The sequence below is a fragment of the Diadema antillarum genome, unplaced genomic scaffold (genome assembly GCF_040938485.1).
Source record: "Diadema antillarum isolate AM-2024a unplaced genomic scaffold, OU_Dant_1.0 scf00000060, whole genome shotgun sequence".
NCBI classification, from domain to species: Eukaryota; Metazoa; Echinodermata; class Echinoidea; order Diadematoida; family Diadematidae; genus Diadema; species Diadema antillarum.
In genome coordinates, this window is record NW_027270949.1 from 1,711,464 (window position 1) to 1,732,735 (window position 21,272).

The 21,272-nt window shown below is 38.0% G+C and overlaps 1 protein-coding gene across 1 annotated transcript; it reads right to left on the bottom strand.

Annotated features, from left to right (window-relative positions):
• Positions 1 to 789: 789 nt before the first annotated feature.
• LOC139716000 (thioredoxin domain-containing protein 5-like) lies at positions 790 to 16,256 on the bottom strand. Its single transcript, XM_071627557.1, has 7 exons — positions 16,087 to 16,256; positions 7,923 to 8,013; positions 7,033 to 7,191; positions 5,784 to 5,981; positions 3,510 to 3,596; positions 2,058 to 2,222; positions 790 to 957 (listed from the first exon to the last, which is right to left on the bottom strand). The coding sequence occupies exons 1-7, from the start codon at positions 16,242 to 16,244 to the stop codon at positions 790 to 792; spliced, it is 1,026 nt and encodes a 341-aa protein (XP_071483658.1). The 5' UTR covers positions 16,245 to 16,256.
• Positions 16,257 to 21,272: the final 5,016 nt, after the last annotated feature.

The window sequence follows — 21,272 nt, forward strand, 5'->3', positions numbered from 1 at the left end:
AGACCCATAAAAGCTGAGCAAATAGAGCTTGATAAAAGCCCCCAACGTTATCACCCGCAACTGGTACATGGTTTTGTATACAGTTCATACATACAAGCCCTGATTAAAGTTCAAAACGTTATCAAGAAGCAGTATATGCACATGGTTTCGAAGAGATAGTAGCTTGACTTCACCACAGGTAAAGGACAGTGCCCATCCGGATGTATATTTCGCATATAAACAATGTCTACTACAAAAATACAGTGACTCGTGTCACAAATTCCTACTTAAGAGCATCATATCCAAATCAATGCTAACGTGGATGATTTTAGTTTGAAAACACTGTGGATATTATGCAAAGAAATGGCTATTTCTTGGTAACGCAAGGTCGCTCATCAAGAGAAAAAGGGTTACATCTAGGACATCATCAAAGTGTATTTCATAATAATCACGACCCAGTATTCCGGGCTCAAGCCACAGCTGTAAAATAATAACATTCTGTGTGGTACTGTAAAACAAGGTATGTTCGCGTGCATTTTAATTTCGCAAATTTTGCAAGAGCCAAGATTCGCAAAATTAAAATGCATGCAAAGGTTCTTACCTACAAAATATGCATTGGATGCCAGTGGCAATTCGCAAACATTTCATGCTGCAAGAAAGGCCGTCAGCTCCAATTCGTGAAAATTTCATGCCGCTAAAATATCGTGTTTTACAGTATGTGTGGTATAATGGCAAACTTTCAAAAATATTTTGAGCATTTCAATCTCCTATTGAGTCTTACGTAAAACAAGATAGAGAGAGAAAAAAATATCATGGCTGTGGGCCGTGTAGCACACTGCATGCCACTGCCGCACATGACACGGTGTTGGACATGTCACAGAGCTGGACAGCGTCTACATACCACGGGGCGTAAAACTTTACAAAGGTTGTCCCTGATGCAATCGCTTCTGGGAATGTGTCAGTTCCGAGGACCAGAACCTATTGAGAGGAAAGAAAGAAAATCAAAAACGAAAGAGAAGAAATGAAAAAAAAAATTATCTAATCTAATTCAATCTTATCATTCATCGATTATTTTTATATCATTCTTAATTCCATTTCATCTTATTCATTTATTATTTTTTTCCATTCATTCATTATGAAGATAGAAATGTATGCTTTAGAATCAAATATCACATATCGTAATTTATTTATGTATACATGTATTTTTCTTCCATCAGTTTGTTCATGATTATGTATATGTAATTGTTGAGTGGGTCTTTAAAGGACAAAATTACCTCCATAGACATGTGGGTTTAGTGAATGCAGCAATATTAGTAGAACACATCAGTGAGAGTTTGAGGAAAATCGGACAATCCGTTCAAAAGTTATGAATTCTTGAAGTTTCTGCTCAGTCACGGCTGGATGAGAAGACTACTATAGCTCGTGATGTCACATGTGTACAATGACATAAAGAAAAAATAAAGAAAAATCCACATACATGTATTTTCACCTTTCTCGCATAACAAAAGAACACTCGTCTTCTCTCTTTCAGAAGGCAGGGGGGGAATAATATTACCCTTACCATACATCAGTAACAAGTCGAAGAAATGTGCACTTTATTCACAAAGTATAATTTTTTGAAATTCTCTTTTTATTTTCCTTATATCGTTGTACGCATGTGACATCATACACTGAAGTAGTCTTCTCAACCAGCAGTGACTGCGCAGACATTTTAAAGATTCATAACTTTTGAACAGATTGTCCGATTTTCCCCAAATTTTCACTGTTGTGTTCTACTAATACTGTTGCATTCACTCAATCCACACGTATATGAAGGTGGACACGTATATGAAGGTGGACTTCTCCTTTAATTATGTAAGATGTACGTTGTATGTACATGTTAATCTCTATTGTCCTTTGTCTCCAGTTTAATCCGGGAGGCAACCTAGGCCTTTCATGTCATATTGTTTATTTATATGATAAAGAATATGGTTAAACAACAATATCTTTTTTTGCGCTTTTGTTCATTCAGTTGCTTGCTTTTTCTTTAGGATGGTATGATGGGCTTTAAGGTACATATGAGAGCATCCGTCCCCCACCTTGGAAGTTTCAGCATCCTTTTCGGGGCTTGGTGGCTGGGCGTCGGCTGGCTTCTCGGCTTCCTGAGGAGGGGGCGGGGCCTCACCCTGAGGTGCAGCTGAGGTCATCTTGGTGACGTACGTCTTCAGGCTGGCATGGTCACGCCCACCTCGGTATGAGTCCACCTGTGATGAGCAAGGAACAGTTTTAATATTTATAATTATAATGACAATAATAATAATAATAATAATAATAATAATAATAATAATAATAATAATAATAATAATAATAATAATAACAATAATAATAATAATAATAACAATAATAATAATAATAACAATAATAATAATAATAATAATAATAATAATAACAATAATAATAATAATAATGATAATAACAATGACAATAATAATGTCTTATTTATCAGGAAGCCTCTTCAGTGTTGCCACTGCTCGACCAGAGGGCCCTGCCATTATTATTAACATAGCGGTGCCAAGTATCCATTTATACAAATGGGTCAAGAGGGACATGGTGGGTAAAAAATCTTGTCCAAGGACGTAAGCACTGGGCGGGAATCGAACTCAGGTCCTCCAATTCGGAGTCGGGAGTCTAATCCACCATGCCACAGTGCCCCCACTTTTTAACTGAATTATCAGGGTACTTCTTTGACTTTCTTCATCCGAGTAGAAATTGTCATTTTTGACCTTGAGGTGAAATACCACATTATGTGTATAGTTGTTGTGATAAACAGCAGGAAATCACAATGTTTCTGTAAAAGTGGAAATGTCTGTGGTGTGGAAAATGTTTGTGCATTTTACGCAACAAGAAACTAGCATGAAAACAAAAGCTCATGAATTTGGTTCGCCTGTTATATGTATTAGTTAAATACGCTATTTATTATGTAACACTATAGTTTGATTTCACAGAATTAAGAACATGTGAAATTCATCTCAACTTGCCAAGTGTGAACAATTACTCAGATTTCTACTTTTCCAGTAGAGCCCACAAATTGGACAGTGATAAAGAAAGTGATAGTATTTCAAAGTTGTAAATGTCTTTATCCAAAAACATCACATCTGACAATGATCAATAATTTAGCAACCAAAGCCCGTCTAGGATGTAATGCTTGCTGGGTTATTGGTAAACATGACTACATCAGAGACTCAAGCTCTCCCACTTTCAGGCCCTTTTTGCAAAATCTCTCCTGCTTTTCATGAAATTTCTCCCATTCTAGCTGTGCATATCATAAGATGTATTTCTGTCGCCCCATTAAACCAGTCTTAAGCTCACTTTGTATTAAAGAGTACAATCATTCTATTGCCTTTATACAAGATTTATACAGCCAGCGTGCTACCTTGCAGCACACACAAGCTATTCCCAATGACATAAACACTTCCCTTCAGTTTTTTTTTCTAAAATCAATGACTTCTGCACCATTTTTTTGAAAAGTTTTATCACATGACCATACTCACATCATCGCCATCTTTGAAGAACTTGAGAGTGGGGTAACCTTTGACCCCATACTGCTCACACACTTTCCTGTGCGCAGTGCAGTCAACCTGAATACAAAAACAAGATAAGAGAACACAACAGTAAAATCTAACCTTCTCATGATTCTACAGCTCTACTGGATGAGACTCCATACCATTAAATGTACAAGTGTAGGTAACCCTCTCACCGTGAGATACTGAAGTGTCCTTATACTTCATACTCTTTCTCATTCATTAAATTCCATGACTTTCCATGACCTTTCTACCCAGAATTCCATGACTTTTCCATGACTATTATACTTTTTTTTTTACGCGTTAGACTGAAAATTTGATCTCAAATCAAAGCGAAGCAGAGGGCATTGATTATACATGTCTCACACAAATTACATAAAAACTTCTATATTTGCAATTCCATGACTTTCCATGACCTTTTCATGAAAATATCAGTTTTCCATGCCTTTCAAGGCCTGGAAAAAGACTAAGCCAAATTCCATGACTTTCTAGGCTTTCCATGACCTGTATGAACCCTGTTATATGTGACCCGCCACAACAAAAGGATCTGAAAGTCACTGACCGCTGAACCACAAAAATCAAGTTTTAAGTCAGATCATCAAAATCGGTCAAAACCATCAAATTTATGTTGTTGGTATAATGCTGTAGTCTAATGTATCATCTATCATCTGCCAAAATTTTGAAGCTCAATGATCAAAGGAAAGGCAAGAAAATAGCATTTTTCTGGGCCATGATTTTCTGACTTTCAAGGGAACAGGAACATGTCGGAAGATTTGGATTTAGCGCTGCAAATAGATTCCGCCCCAGCAATAAGGGAGTGAACTTATTGGTCAGTGCATGGCATGCTGGTTACAGATTGGTCGTGCGCAGACCGCTGGCGCTAAGCTTGAGTGAACATTGCAGAGGTTGCTATGAGTGGACCTTCTATTGTCAAGAGATGAAAACTGTTAAGCCTCCCGATGATCACAATTGTGTTGGATAGAAAACTTTGAAGGCGGTTTTCTTGACACGCTAATTTCCTAGACCACTCGACATGGTCTCATAAAATCACCAATATCTCCACAACAGAGTACTTTTATGAGTCATGTTATACATGGAATTAAAGCAAAAGAGTAAGGGAATAATGTTATGCCATTTTCAGAAAATCGACCTCCCGTGACTTTTGGATTCTTTTGTTGCAGCGGGTCACATATTATATACAGGACTTGCCTAGCTTCTGTTGGCAAAAGGCTATTATGCCATCAGCCTCCTAACTTCAATCATTAAAAACAAAAGTTTGCTGCTACTACCTGAAGTACAATTGTATTATAGATTGATTTTCATTATGTTAATACACAATCTGTGATTATATTACCAGAAATAAACTACAGATATGCAAATTCATTCCATAACTACAGAGCAAAGTTTCAACCAGGGATGCCACTAGTACAAAACATGTGTTGGTGTTCTTCATGTGTTTTATTGATGGATAAATAAATGCTCAGAATATCTCAGAATAATGAGACACATGGGAGGTTTAATACACGATGGCACACAAAGAGTCAGTGAACCTGCACAGGAGGACCACCAGACAAATTTTCTGCTGACTCTAGCCGTTCTTGAACAACTTTTATCACTCCACGAGGTGATACAGTACCTCCAAAGATCCTACACACAATGAGATGGTCAACTCTCAGTCAAAAAGTGAAACGCTGCCGCTTGGAATTGTGGGATTTTTATTTAAAAGAATACGCCACTAGCATTGAGCGGGGATAGTTTCTATATGAGCTGTACTTTCCTGATATGTTTGCGTATGACCAAGTCAGGCTAAGACAGGAAAGAAGGATTTTTCTGTAAAAGAATTATGAGTAAACCTAAGAATTGATGCAGTGCATTAAACTGCATCAATAGCTACTGTACGCATGTACATCAAACCATCAGCAGGTTTGGGTTTTCATTATTTTGATTTCCAGAAGACTGTGCACAGCGAGTTTTCGTCTCACCTCCCTGGTCACAGCGAGCAGTAAACTCGAACATAGCTCGCTCAGCTCCACTCGCAGATCACCACATTCGCTGTGACTGTCTACGTCCACAAATTACTGCCAGCTGCCTTTGCAAAAGGCCAACTCTTGTTTGATCTATACATTGTACCTGCTCAACCCTAGCGGGCGGCAGCCACTTCTGTTTCACCAGCGGCCGTGTAAAATCGGAAGAGTTGATCATCTTAGGGAGTGTAGGATCTTTGATACCACCAAGACCACTCACCTTTGCAATAGTGACGATGTCTGAGTGCTGGAAGCCCTGTGCCAGTTCCTCCCATGTTGGGGCCAAACGCTTACAGTGCCCGCACCACGGTGCGTAAAACTTGACAAAGTGGCTGCCCTTGGCAATGTGGCCCTGGAAGTTGGACTCGGTGAGCTCGTACAGGCCATGCTTCGGCTCTGGTGGCTGGGGTACATCTTCCTGAAGTGAAGAGATGTAGATATACAAGAAAGTCAGTCTACCAGTAATATTCTACTCTTCTTCGAGCAATAGATATCATAACGGTTTAGGATAATGAGAAATGACGAGGGAGTAGGAAGAAAGATAAAGAGGAAGAAAAAGAAGACTATTTTTAAGAAAAGGTGAAAGAGAACAAGAAGAGACCAAGTGGAAAAGACACAAAAAAGTATAAAAAAGATTAAAAAGTAAAAATGAAAGTGGAAGTAGAAGGAGAAGTATAGAAGAAGCAGAAGACAAAAAGATAAAGAAAAAGGAGAAAGACCAGGAGGAGGAGAAGAAGAATGATGATGACATAAACTAAGGTAGTACCTATGATGAAAATAAGTTGAAAACGAAACATGAGACCTCACACAGTAAGTGTAAATGTTGTAAATTTTGATCTATAAGCAAGAGTTTCTTCGTTTGGCAAATGAGAAGACAAAAAAAAAAAATTGGTAAGACACACCAGTAAACATACAAACAAGATGAGATTTAAAGGGTGTGTACAGTTCTGGTCGAGGTGAGGATTTAGCTTTTAACGTTTTGCGAGATATTTAGAAACCACTCTATGAGATGTCAAAGAGCATGCAGTTCTAAGGGGTATCAAAAGTTTATTAGATGAAAATCGGTTTTGAAATGACTGAGATATCCAAAAACAAGGTGAAACAAAGAGATCCTCATAAAGTTGTGGCATGTCGCCTTTTATTATTAGCACTCTTTTGGATATCTCAGCCATTTGAAAACCAATTTTCATCAAATAAACGTTGAATCCTTCTTAAAATTACATGCTCTTTCATATTTCATACGAGGCTTTTCATTATCTCACTTAGGAATGTTCAAAACATGAATCCCCACCTCAACCAGTACTGTACAGTCCCTTTAACCAGCTTATTTCTATTTTTTTCTTATTTTTTTTTATTCATTTTTATTTTTTTATTTCTTTTCTTTTTCTTTTTTTTTTGGGGGGGGGGGGGGGAGGGGTTGGGGGTGAGTGAGGGTGGAGTGGAGTGGTAGAAGGACTTGTCCACCATACCTCGGGATTGAGTTGCTCCTGGATAAACTTTTCCAAGGTCTCCACGTCTCTCTTGCCCTTGTACTTAGCCACCTCTTTTCCATCATGGTAGAACTTCAGGGTGGGGTAGCCAGTGACGCCATGGGTGGAGCACAACTCAGTTTCAATGGTGCAGTCAACCTGGGTCAATGGATATGAGTTGATGGTGCAAAGAAAAAATACACAAGAATTGCTTGATTTTCTTTGTTTCCTCTGTTCTGTGTTCCTAGCCCTACCCTGAGTGTTCTTGTAGTGTGTAGTCCTTATATGTGATAGCTGTCCCTGCGTGTTTGTCATTTTGCCTCTGACGAAGATTCTGCTAGGATCGAAAGCTCGGAGGCCCCTTTTGACTCCAAGAATCATTTGAATCTTTTCAGAGATTCTTACTTTCATAGTCATTTTTTAAACTTTGGATATCTTTGAAGGGAGTGCTGGTTCCTCTTGATCCTAAATCTGTACAGGGTTGAATAAGACGATGCCACTATGACACAACAGATGCCAACAAAAAGGCACAAGATCCCAAATGAAGTCCTGATGCCACACTGCCATTATTGGCTCATGTAATCGGGGAAAACTCTGTATGATGGCAAGACACGCTGTGTGAGTGTGTGCATGCATAGTTCAGAGGAATGGCTTTGGACCGTCACTCGCATCTCAAAACACTCTGTACAATGACGGACCAAAGTAACAGGCTGAATTTTGCTATATTTTGAATGTCACAATACATACACACGAGAGAATCTTAAGTTCTCACTAAATATTACTGCCTGCTTTGAAAATCATAGCCTCACCTCCAACGAACACAAAAGTGTGCATAATGTGCCTTATTTGTAAAACAGTTTAACTACAGGGTTACCAGAGGCAACAATTACCTTGGCGATGGTAAGCTGGCTGTCATCTGCTGTATTGTACTTCTCTCCTAGCTCATCCCACACTGGCACCAGTCGCTTGCAATGTCCACACCTATGGAGTAAAAGTATCATGACATATTAAGTGTAAGATATCTTGGAGTCTGAAGCAATGATGCTTACTTTAACCCTTTGAGGATGAGTCCAAAGAAGATTTGGGCCAGTGTCTATGGGGAAATGAGTGTTATGGCAAAATCAGCCCATCCTCAAAGGGTTAAGCATGATACAAAAAAAGTGAAAAAAAAAAATTCATTTACAACATACATGTATGCACCATGAAACTAATGCCTGTATGATGTGAAAAAGAGACAAAGGGTGGCAAACAGCACATGAAAATTTAGATGCATCATACGGTATATGTGACTGCCTAGCTCGAAACCGCACACACAAAAAGTCTCATTCTCTGTAATAGACCAAAATAGTCATTAGGGTTGACCGACTAAAATTTGACTGACTAAAAGTTTGCCTTACATGGGAGTGTAATCTCTTCTGTGCCTACACAATTGTACAGTCAAAACTTGGTGGCGAAAACATGACCAAAATCGAGATAAGCAGTTTATCTGGACCATACAGTATGTTCTCAGACAGAAGCTGCCTTCACTGTGATTTTCATTGATACTTTTGCACAGAATTCCTGAGGGACCCTAATCTTTAAATCCTCTTTTCTCCCTTTTCTATGAAACTGCAACTCCAAAACTCTTATTTCAATCATGTTTTGAATGGGTTCAGATGGTCCAACATGAACGACCTGGGACTGTACAGTACTGGTTGAGGTGGAGATTCATGTTTTGAACATTCCTATAAAGTGAGTGGATAAAATGAGAAACCTCTTATGAAATATGAAAGAGCATGTAATTTTAAGGATTCAACATTCATTTGATGAAAATTGGTTTTCAAATGGCTGAGACATCTAAAAAGTGATAATAATAAAAGGCGACAGGCCATGCCTTTTATTAGGATCTCTTTGTTTCACCTTGATTTTGGATTTCTCACCCATTTCAAAACCGATTTTCATCAAATAACCTTTTGATACCCCTTAGAATTGCATGCTCTTTGACATCTCATAGAGTGGTCTCTGAATAACTTGCAAAATGTTAAAAGCTAAATCCTCACCTTGACCAGAACTGTACATACCCTTTAAGTGTACAGTGTACGATGCATCATTTGAAAGCCGAGAGATAACTCTTTCAAACTACGTAGAAAAATGAAAAGTCATTTTGGCCTACTTTTCTGTGGGTTTTGAGACAGGCAGTCACATAACATGGAAATTCCACTGAAACAGAGGTTACAGCAGTTGGCAAAATTTTGACACAACTGTTCATAAATATAAGGTCATGAGGGTTTCAATACTTGATCTTCAGTCAAATGGCTGTCACAGGCTCTAGTACTTCATTGGCCCCTCTTTGTTAATCCTGTCCACCAGTGGTGCAGGTAATCCTTGCCACTGCTTTCTACCAAGGGGTGCACAATGTCAGTGATATCCAGTAGAGGGTAACAAGATGTTCTGCAAAAGACACTGGTGTACACGTACACACTGTATTGATGTCCCACCGAGTGCAGTCCCCCCCCCACCCTCAACCCGACTACACATTTTTTCGAGCCGCCATGGGTAAATATTTCCAGCTACCCGACAAGACATTATCGCCACGTGTTCGTCATTTTGGTGAGGATGCTGGGTGTAAGTGTATGTTTCATCAGGCACAGTACAATGTACATGTATTTCTCAACTTTGCTTTGTCTGTCAACTACAACTTTGTACATATGTACTCTAAAAAATCAACAAAAATAAGAACAGAACCAAGCATCTGCCATCCTCCCCAAAAAACAAAAACAAGAACAAAAACAAACAAACAAACAAACTGACAATATGACCATTCAACTTTTATATGCCAAATTGAAAAAAAAAAATAGGGACAATGAAATTAAATGATGTGATGGAGGAAGTAGAAGCTTAAACAAGAATACCAACCACTACTCAAAGACAGTCATGTGAGAACAGGCTTGGGTGCCTGCAACTCAGCAAGGCATCCCACGTGTGGCACACACTGTGCATAAAATTACCATGTACCAGGATTTCACACACACTCAGCCATGTAACAAAAACCCAAGCAACTTCACTCAATCCAGTGCACTACAGAACAAGAATGCCTCTTTACATGTTAACGGAGCACTGACAATTTGGCCACGTAGCATCTGGGTTTCAATGGTGTACAATGTATACAGCTTGTACCTCAGTATTAACTATAATACACTGTAATGGAAAAGTAAGGATGGAGTTCCTGTAAGAAGCAAAAATCCAAATTCAAAATGAAATATTTCACTTTTAAATTTTTATTGACTAATCTTTAATGTACAAGTCATTAACATAATAACACCATTAAAAGAAAATAATTGAAGTGGATAAACATCATCGTACTACTGTATATGCTATATATTTCGCGAGGGTTCTATTTTTGCGAATTTCGCGAGTCGGGAGCTATTCGCGAAATTAACAACACACGAAAATATTACCTTCCAAAATGAATCCCTTGCCTTGATGATACGAAAATTTCAGTACTAGTTTATCATGTCACGGCTTACCGAACAGACCATACTGGCTAAGCTTGTTTACGTACGTATATAGCACGTCCACGTCTACTTACGAATACTGCAGAGAGCCAATCCATTATCGCAAGGGGACCACTCGTCAGAAATCTAGCGCGATGGACTTATCCACTTCAAAAATGTTGAATTCTAACTTACTAGTTCGCAGAGTTTGGTAAGTTTTTTTTCATGCAGTGTATAACTAGTATCATTCTTATTTGCTAGTAAGTTGAAAATTCACACTTTCTTTGCCACTTCATATTTTCTCTGGTCCCCCAATCGCGAATTTAACCACTTGCGAAAATGTGTGACAGCGGCAATTCGCAAAAATTTATGTACGCGAAAATTATAGCGTATACAGTATTTGAGCATACAACATGCTACAAGGAACATGCCATAGAGGATGATATTGTGAGTCTGTGATGATGCTCAAACAGCATCATTGCAATTTGGCACAATTTTGGACAAATTTTCTTGGAACTTCCGAGATTGCACTGTACTTTGCTGAATTGTTCTTGAGTTTTCTTACACTGATGTAAGATCAAATTGGAGCCAAATCTTGAACGCATCACCCCAAAGGCTGAGATATCCTTTTCAAAAGCAAGGCTTGTGCAGTAGCTTTTTAAAAGCTGTACCTTTTAAAAAGCAAAGTTTGCCAAACTACTCAGGCCTAGCAATACCACAGTCTCCAAGGAAAACCAATGTGGTTCAAGAGGAATTACGGGGATTACATTACAAATGTACCCTGTTTTTTTAATCTGATGGTAAGTTTTTGTGCCCCTGACAAAAAAGAAAGAAAGAAAAGCAACCCAATGGATGCGCCAATTGGTGAATAAGGCACAGTACAGTAATGAGACTTCAGGCTTCCAGTAGTGTACAGTACCAGCAGAGTTCTGACGTCCAGCGGAACACTTGAGATTATATTTTTAAATACTATTAAAAATTTGAGCTCTCTGAAGAGTGTTATTCAAGGCCAGACAGATAGCAAATTCTAACTTTAAGTACCAGTACCATACTAAGTTGTAGCTTTCCTCTTATAACGCATAAATGACTAGTTTTGATTTGGAAGGCACACCACATACTTAAAGTGTAAATTCACATCCTGAGATGATAATGTTGCTTTGCCATGATGTGCACCTTTTTTTTTGCATGTTAGCCTTTTATGGTAAATTTGCTTTTTCAAATAAACTGTAAAGTACTTTGCTAGAGGATGCTCAGACATGCTTTTCTACATACTGAGTTGAATATACAAAATATGTTTTACACCAGTGTAAATTGAGAGTAAAACATACATTGTAAACACACACATGCAGGGAATAATTTTCCAACTCAAATTTGATTAGCAATTTCAGCTGATGAACAATATTTCACATGGTATCCAGTACATTTCTATGGAAAAAGTGCTACACACAAGATAGTTTGTGTAGCAGTGGTGTAAAAGTGCATAGCAAATTGTGATGCGATACCAGGAAAATTATTCCCTGACATGCAATGTATTTGTGCACAAAATACATAAAATATGTTTCAGTCATTGGCTCAGAGAGCTACTAAAATCAAAGTCATCTAAAATGCTTTCTCCATTAATTGTACTCAGGAGGAAGGACAAGATTATTGACTTTACACACACCTTTATTCTATACCTCAGACTACAGTAAATGTAGAAACACTTCAAGAAAAAGTCGCAAAATGGTTCACTATTCAATGCTACATGCATTCGTACTTTGATTGAAATCAACATAGAAATAGTGCCATGGAAAATAATCTTGATGCAAGCCCCATCATGTGGATTTTTATTCATTGACATAGTAGAGTAGTAGAGACAAATGGGCTTGACTGTACTCGCAGCCCCTTTCCCCCATTCATCATGACAATTTCTCAGGTGTTATTGATTTCCTGTGTCGTAAATTGGAAGAGACAAAACTGTTTCATTTCTCATAAACCAAGTACATCACATGCAGTGATCAGATTTCACAATCTGTATTTATTGATGAGCTGTCATGAACACACTTCCATTGACACACATCACACAAACCAAACTGATGCAGTGACAAGTTTAAAACAAGGAAAAGTAGAAATTACGCGGTGCGTAATATATGTCCCCGCCGGAAGTAGCATTTAGTAGCAAAATGTACAATATAGGTAAAAAGATGAAGGTCAAAGGTCAAAATTCTATGTAGAAGTTTTGAAGCCCTCACCTAGTGCCATCACATAAAGCAAACGGAATCGAAATCGGGTTAGAAGTGGCGAAGGAGTAGCATTTTGTAGCCAATGTACAATATAGGTAAAAAATCAAGGTCAAAGGTCAAAGAAGTCAAAGGTCAAAATTCTGTGTACAAGTTTTAAAGCCCTCACCTAGTGCCATCACTTAAAGCAAACGGAATTGAAATCGGGTTACAAATGGCAAAGGAGTAGCATTTTGTAGCAAAATGTACAATATAGGTCAAAAATCAAGGTCAAAGGTCAAGAAGTCAAAGGTCAAAATTCTGTGTAGAAGTTTTGAAGCCCTCACCTAGTGCCACCATATAAAGCAAACGGAATCAAAATCGGGTTAGAAATGGCGAAGGAGTAGCATTTTGAAGCAAAATGTACAATATAGGTCAAAGGTCAAGGTCAAAGGTCACAATTGAAATTCTGTATAGAAGTTTCAAAGCTCCCATGTAGTGCTATCATATAAAGCAAACAGAATCAAAATCGGGTTAGAAATGGCGAAGGAGTAGCATTTTGAACATTTTGATCACACACGGACGCACACACGGACGGACGGACGGACGGACGCACGGACGCACGGACGGACACACACACGTACGGAGCCCGTTTCATAGTCCCCTGCTCGAACTCGTTCGGCGGGGACAAAAAGTCTTATTCCTGAATTTATAAATTAAACAAAAAAACGAAAAGAAAAGAAAAGAAAAGAAAAGAAAAGGAAATAGGCCACCATCTGTTGAAAAGTATTGCCTTTAATTGAAACCTGCTATTGATCACATGGCCAGATACAGTGTACAACACAGAATGTGAATCTGATACTGGCAATTTTTTTTTACTTGGCTTCCTTGCGCGTTTAGATAGTATTGCATAAAAGACCCTGGAGACTTTTTGTTGAGTTTTAAATAAAGGCATTAAAAACTACAATCATCTATCTACTGTATTTTTTACAGCTTGTACATGCCCATTTAGCATACATCTGCCCTGGTAAAACTGAACACAAGTATTACTTTCAGTTGGAAAAAGTGCTCTTACATTAGTGAATGACTGATGATGATGATTAAGTGCAAAAAGATGATTGGGCTGCTGACTGATCCCTGGGTACATTCATCAACTCACAATCTGGTGTAGAATTAAGAACAGCTCTCAGAGAGTTTTGGGCAGTTGATAAATATGCAAAGATGTTTTGATTATGGGGTTAAAAATGCATTTCTGAAATGCCAAAAAACAAAAAGGCGATCACAAATGCGACTGAGCCAGAATATGCCTTTCTGAAGCGTTGATGAATGCAAAGTTGCTTTGAAATGTGTTTAAATACAAATGTAGCTCAGACCTGCCCATACCAACCACTGCCAACTGATCTACGCTCCTTGGGTCATACTGGGCAATGGAACTGCGCAGTGACAAGGTCTCCCAATCAACTAATGACAGCATTGATAATATGCAACAACTCAAGAAACTCAATGCAAAAGACGTTTGCAAAGGCATTCTGACCAGTGGGTATTGAAACGTATTTCAAACATGGGAAAGTGTATACAATGCAGCGTCTATCATCTCCCCTTCTAATGCTTGGTAGCTCAGATTTGCTAGGTAGTGGAGTGTCACCTGCTGAAAAATATGCAGCGCCATACATTACAATGTATGTACATTACATACCTTGTTGGCGCAAGGTTGCATCATGTTGCAGTGCTCGTTGGTGTCCGAATTCTGGTGAGTCGGCACTTGCATTCAAACCCCTGTACATTTAATTTAGTCACTGCATCGGCACGTATGGAAATTCTGTTTTTCTTTTGTGTTATTGAGGATACCATCACACTCTGAACTTGCAATAAGTGAAAAATCTTGCAACAGATCAACATATTTCTCAATATTTTTAGTGCTTTTTTGGCGACCATCCACCATGATTCTTAACACAGGACTTGATTCACACGCGCTTAGGAAAAGTTGTGCCGATCCTGCATTTTTGACGGCAAAATTTGGGATTTTAGATGGATTTCTGGAGGTGACTAAGGCACTTTCGTGTTGTGTACAACAGTGCCAGTAAATTTATGTGAAACCATGTCAGATGTAGCTTAGATTGTTTAGTACTACAGTGTAGGTTCCAACATGTAGGCCTATGCCTGATGTATAGAAAGTTTCTAGAGGTCTAGGGTAACATCCCCAGTGTTCGGTCACTTACGCTTTTTTGTTCAAAGTCAATGCGTATTCAAGGCAGCTGAAAAATGCACGCGCACGCTACCTTGTTGGCGCAAAATTGCATCGGGGTCGTTGCGAAAAATCCCGCGAGAGAACGGCCTATTTCTCGATTTTCAGCGCTTTTTCAGTGACCCGTACTCTTAAAACTGGGCCTTATCCGTGCGCGCTTTTGGAAAGTAGCGCCAATTCTGCACTTTTGATGGTAAAATTTGGGATTTTGGATGGATTTTTGGAGGGGGCTAAGGGAGTTTCCTGTTGTGAATGACTGTGCAAGTATGTGAATTGATGTGATTTGCGTGTGTTGTGACAGTTGAACTTACTGGCTGGTGACTAGTGATAAGTGACCGAATACTGGTGGCTGACCGAATATTACTGGTGCTCTTACCCTAACGTTACTTTATAGATGCTACCTGCGAGGTGTTGCCGCTACGAGTTTCCTACTGATGTTCTGCGTGGACCTCTGCGATCAGATCAATCTAGATCTAGTAGGTCTATCTAAATTCTAATACAATTAAATTAGGTAAATTCAGTTTACATGAGATACATTAAAGGGATTGTACAGTTATGGTTGAGACGTAATTTCAGGTTTCTAACATTTTTTGGTGAGATAATGAGAAACCTCTTATAAAATGTGAAAGAGCATGTAATTCTATGAGGAATTCAACGTTTATTTGATGAAAACTGGTTTTGAAATGGCTGAGATATAAAAAAAGAGCGATTCTAATAAAGTGTGGGACCCACACTTTATTACGATCGCTTTGTTTTACTTTGTTTTTTGATGTTTCAGTCATTCCAAACCCGATTTTTGTCAAATAAACTTTGAATTCCTCTTAAAATGGTATGTTCTGTACTATATCATAAGTGTTTTCTTGGTATCTCGCAAAAAGTTAAAAACCCAATTCTCATCTCCACCAAAACTGTACTATCCCTTTCAGGGCACATTAAGCATACTAAGTTAAACGCGGCGGTTAGATTAGACTACACTCTAACATCATTAGAACTTAGAGTTTTAGACATGGACACAGCACAGATAGGTTCTAGACTTGTTTCTAATAATAATTAATATGAGCAATAGCATACACACCACACAAAAGCAAACACCCGGGACTAAACGCACTGAAGGTTCATCATGTAACGATCTACTCACCATGGGGCAAAGAATTTAACGAAATGATCTTTAGTTCCGACTGTTGTCTCAAACGTAGCTTTGTCATACAGGCGTTCCGCAGAATTTCCATCTCCTTCCACAAATCTGAGGCTCATAATGGCCACGAGGGTCACAATAAAGTAGCGGCAGGTATTCATTTTGGACAAATCAGTAGCGCTACTGCATGCATGTACACTAAAAGTGAACTACAGTAGCTACGAAAGTAATGTGCCATGTAGTGGCTGCTACGAACAGTACGAGCTCCCACGTACGCGACAGCAGTCACGGGCGATACAACTTTAATAAACTAGGCTCTTTGCAAGCCAAAATAATTTGGGATAAAAATATTAAACACCAATATGTACGTTGGGATAATCACAAAACTGAATGAATTTGAATAAGAATAGAATATTCTTTCCGTTGCTCCTAGCATGATCGAATACACTATTGTGTATGGGATAATTCATGGTCAATGGGAAAATGTTATGTCAAGACTGTACAAGCGCCTACCATGCTCAGAGTGACACGTGTAGCTGCGAGGATCGCAAAAGGGGGGGGGGGGGGGGGTGGGGGGGTGGGGGATTAAAAGGACGGACTGTACATTGTACTTGCCTTGTTGGTGACGTCAATTTACAGTGTTCTCAGAGAAGGTGGGGGTGGGGATGGGGGTGGAGAGGGGTGGTTAGTGGTGGAGGATGAGGGTGTGGGTGTTTGGAATATAGGGACAGAGAGGGGGGAGTGGAGGGATGGGGGGAAAAACAGACAAACAAACACACAACACACACTCAAAACAACCCAAAACCCCAAGTATGAGTCTATGTGCACATTTGCATGAAAATCCATATTTGAATTACTTGAAATGATAATCGCTGACAGTTTGGGTTGCGTAACAAGAGATTATGCCATGTTTACACCATGTTCCCGGTTGCCACGGCAGCCCCGTTTGCCCCGAAACGTATTAGATAGATGGGACATTCTCCTGCCCCCTTCTAGTCTTATTCGTTGCAGTCCTTAGTTTATCATCCGGCAACAGACGCCGAAAATTACTTGCGTCAAATCATAGAATTAGATTTTTCACATGCTACAGGTCACACATGTCAAATTCATGTTGTTTTGGTTGCGAAATGGAATCTAAGGAATTTCTGGTTTTTGCTCCTCTATAATGTTCGCTTGTCTTACATAGCAACAGGCGTCATAGTGCGCATGCATTTAAATAAACTTCAAAAATATACCACTTTTAGAACGAAAGGTACTGAAAATCCACCGTTCCGCTTTTTTGGGACACCCGGTATATATATATATATATATATATATATATATATATATATATATATATATATATAAACAAATATATATATATTCAGAGAGAGAGAGAGAGAGAGAGAGAGAGAGAGAGAGGGAGATGTACGAGTATACTCAGCAAAAAAGAAAGTAAACATTTTTTCAAGTTTATATTTCTCATAGATTATTTGGCTAAAAGTTAATGTTTTATATACAACATGGAAGGTAATTCAACTGGCTATCACCCCAGTATCTAGGTCAATAAAAAAAGGAAACTTTACGCATGAGTGAATGACATTACTTTTCTCTCCCAAAGCCCAAAACTAATAATCACAAAAAGAACAAGTTACCATTCATGCGTAAGTGCTCTTCCATGTAACACAACAGTGAGAACAGACTAAAAATTTAACACATACACACACACACACATACACACACATACACACAAACATGAATTAGGTTGTACTCTGATCTCTACAGTATCTTTGAAACCCCAAAGATTGATAAAGGCTAAAGATAATGGAGGGAAATGAAGAATTTTCTGTCTAATCAAAATTCAAATAAAGTTAGAGGGAGCAATATTAACAAAAATGTTTGGAATTTGACTCGATTGCTCAGAAATCATGAATAATTGGTTCTTGAATTTGTCTCATGAACTGTTAAATCACTAAATCAAAGATGAAATAAGAATTTTCTGTTCATTTATTAATCATTGAGCCCTTACTCCCTTTGTCATATTATTGAAGTTTGAGTAAACAAAAATTCTTATTTTCTCCCTTTAGTTTCCATCTTTTATTTCGTTTCACCTTGTACAGAGAAAGAAGAGTAAGAAAACATATTTTTGCTATTTCTATCATGCCTCTTATTGTTATCATTGTTAACGTAAAGTGCATTTGCAAATAAAAAAGAACTTGAAAAGAAAAGAAAAGAAAAGAACTTGCAATAACTATTACTTATACGCGCTGGAGGACAAAAAACAACGTGTTCACTCATGTGTGGAAATCCCTTTATTTTGACCTACTAGGTGTATAGCCAATCAAATTACTTTTAATCTGATATATAATTCTTTGATTTTCATCAAAATCTTTTATAAAAATATGAACTCGAAAAAGTGTTTACTTTTTTCTGAGTATAGTGTATATATATATATATATATATATATATATATATACCTACGATTCAAATATACGAAATACATATAGGCCCTAATGCATATTACTAGTATCCGGAAACACGAAATTCTAACGACGATATACATAGTAAGTTTCGCGATGTATGAATGTGAGGTATTGTCAGTGTGTAGTTACCTGTCAATCTGCATGTGCGTCACTTTGTAGATACATTTGTACATTTTGTAATTTGTTCTTAAAGTGGGTTATGTGTCGCGTGACTGGGTGAAGTGGTGTTTATGGCGGGTACAGGTTTTGGGTTCGAAATTGGCGGTCTGTGGATATTGTGTGGATTATTATGGAGAGTGACTGGACCTGGTGGAATATCAATGTGTGCGTGTGTGTGTGTGCGTGTGTGTGTGTGTGTGTGCGTGTTGTGTCACCAGTCATGCGGTGTCAAAAATGAACATATCTAATTCAGTTTATTATTCTATCTCTCTGCAAATTTACATATATGTGCACAAAATGAAAATATATAAAGAAAGATATAATTCTATATATCTATGTATCTCGGAATCCGCCCACCCCCTTCCATAGCAAAAGAGAAAAAGAAAGAAAAAAAACCCAAAACTAATAATGTTAAGTAACATTGATACAGGAGAACCATAACGTATGAGGTCAAGAGTCGTGTCTCCAGTATTGATTTATCTTTCTCATGTATATCATCCGAAATTGTAAAGACCAGTTTTGTAAAACACACTGCATTATTTAGCGTACACTAGTACATGTATAATTGAGAAGTGTTGACAAAAAACAACATAAGATTACAAGTTGAATTTCCATGTCCGAAATTAAACATTTTCTTCGAAACGAATCAAAACACTTGAACAGTGTTGAATGCATTGACAAAAAGTAAATCACGTTTGCGGTCGTTGCTTAAAAATTACGCGATATTGAGCTCACAGATTGCAGTAATTTAGAAATGGCATTCTTGAGAAGCAAGTCAAACAAGCTTTGCGACGCAACTTACATAAACTATCTCAAAAATTAGGAAAAAGACACATGTCAAGAATCATCCAAGTCTTCATGAGTCATTAACGTCTCTAGATTCTATATACTGTAATAAGATCTACATGGATGCCAAATAGCAGGTATAGAAACACTTTCGTACCGACTTGACTGAGATACATTGTCTAGCAAAGTCAAATTACGCTCATCTAAATCATCTAGACTTTGTTCATAAATTACAGTGCACTCCCGTTATAACTAACACGGTTATAACAAAATTCCGGTTACAACGAAGTAAGAATTTAGGCCGCATGATTATCCTCTCTATGTATTTTAATTGTTTATATGTTCGATTATAACGAAATTCCAGTACAACGAATGAAAACCGCCTGTCCCAAGGGCTTCGTTAGAACGGGGGTCCACCAAGTAATGCTTTGTCACTCGCATCAGTAAAATTGCGTCTAATTGTTATTACACCACTGCATCTTTCAATGTACTGTAATACCGGTAAGAAAGCGAAAAACGCAAAACAAAGCGTAAATATTGTTTATGTAAATGTAACCGCGTTATGATGAAAGGAAGGTGAGATTCCTGTTAATTAAATTCAAAGCAGATCTGTCGTTATATCTGTCGTTATATTATAATGATATCGCAATGACAACATACACCTGTACATGCATATTATAAGAAAACTGTGTAGGCATAGAGAAACTAAACTCGGTTAGGAATACTACATCGAAATTATTAAGATTTTTTTTCTTTTCTCACTACTGAAATGATTAGCATTATACTCCTATAACTCGTGTGTATAACTTCCTCAGCGAACGTACAATTACACTTTATCAATTCATGCCTATGTTAAACATAATTATGTACACATATATACATATACATGCCCAAGAAACACTCAACCTAACTGCTTCATTCTTTTCAAAAATTATACAAGCATTAAAAAGAAATATCTTTTTCAACCGGTCGGTGAGTAAGGTTTGGTTTGAGAAGGGCTTGTACAACCTCTCTTCGATTACAATATTTAAAAACAATACTCGTTTTCGACATAAAAACACAGAAAAATCAACAACAATAACAACAACAACAACAACAACAACAAATCCGACAGCAACGTGAGGGTAATCAGCATTACATCTTTCAAGGGCGCCACATGTTATCGATGGCAAGAAATGCAATTTTTTAAAGCACAGTGAAAAAAAAAAAGATTAACCAGAAGGTGATTTCTACGGTGAATATCAAATGAAAAAAATGATGGACATATTATATCATACTGTACATTAATATACATCAACGAAATACAATTCTCGAGGTGACATTTATGACACATTGTCAAAGCAAATGCATCCGTGACAATTACGCGTCACTACTGGACACACATTGACTGACTGGTATATTATAGCCAGTTTAGTCTCACCTCCCTTGTATAGCAATGTTCACCAGCATTTAGTCGTTTTCTTACATATTAAATTGCAATCATGAATTTAAACGGAGATAACACTGGTCAACAACAAATTTGTTGTCTGCGTTTTTCAACTGATTTAGGGTAAACCTGATGCGCTGAGTCCAAAAATCACATTGGTTTTGCTCAATCAGGTCAAGTTTTTGAGCTACGGCCACATGTCGTTTTTTACGTTTTTGTTCACATTAACGCATGAGTGGAGCATTTTAGAAGAAGTCGGTGGGGGGTAAAATGCCATTTTGATTAATTGCCGAACTGTTGGCATCCAGATTGAAGAAAAAAACCTCCTCTCTGACAGTGCTCGCATCAGCTTCTTC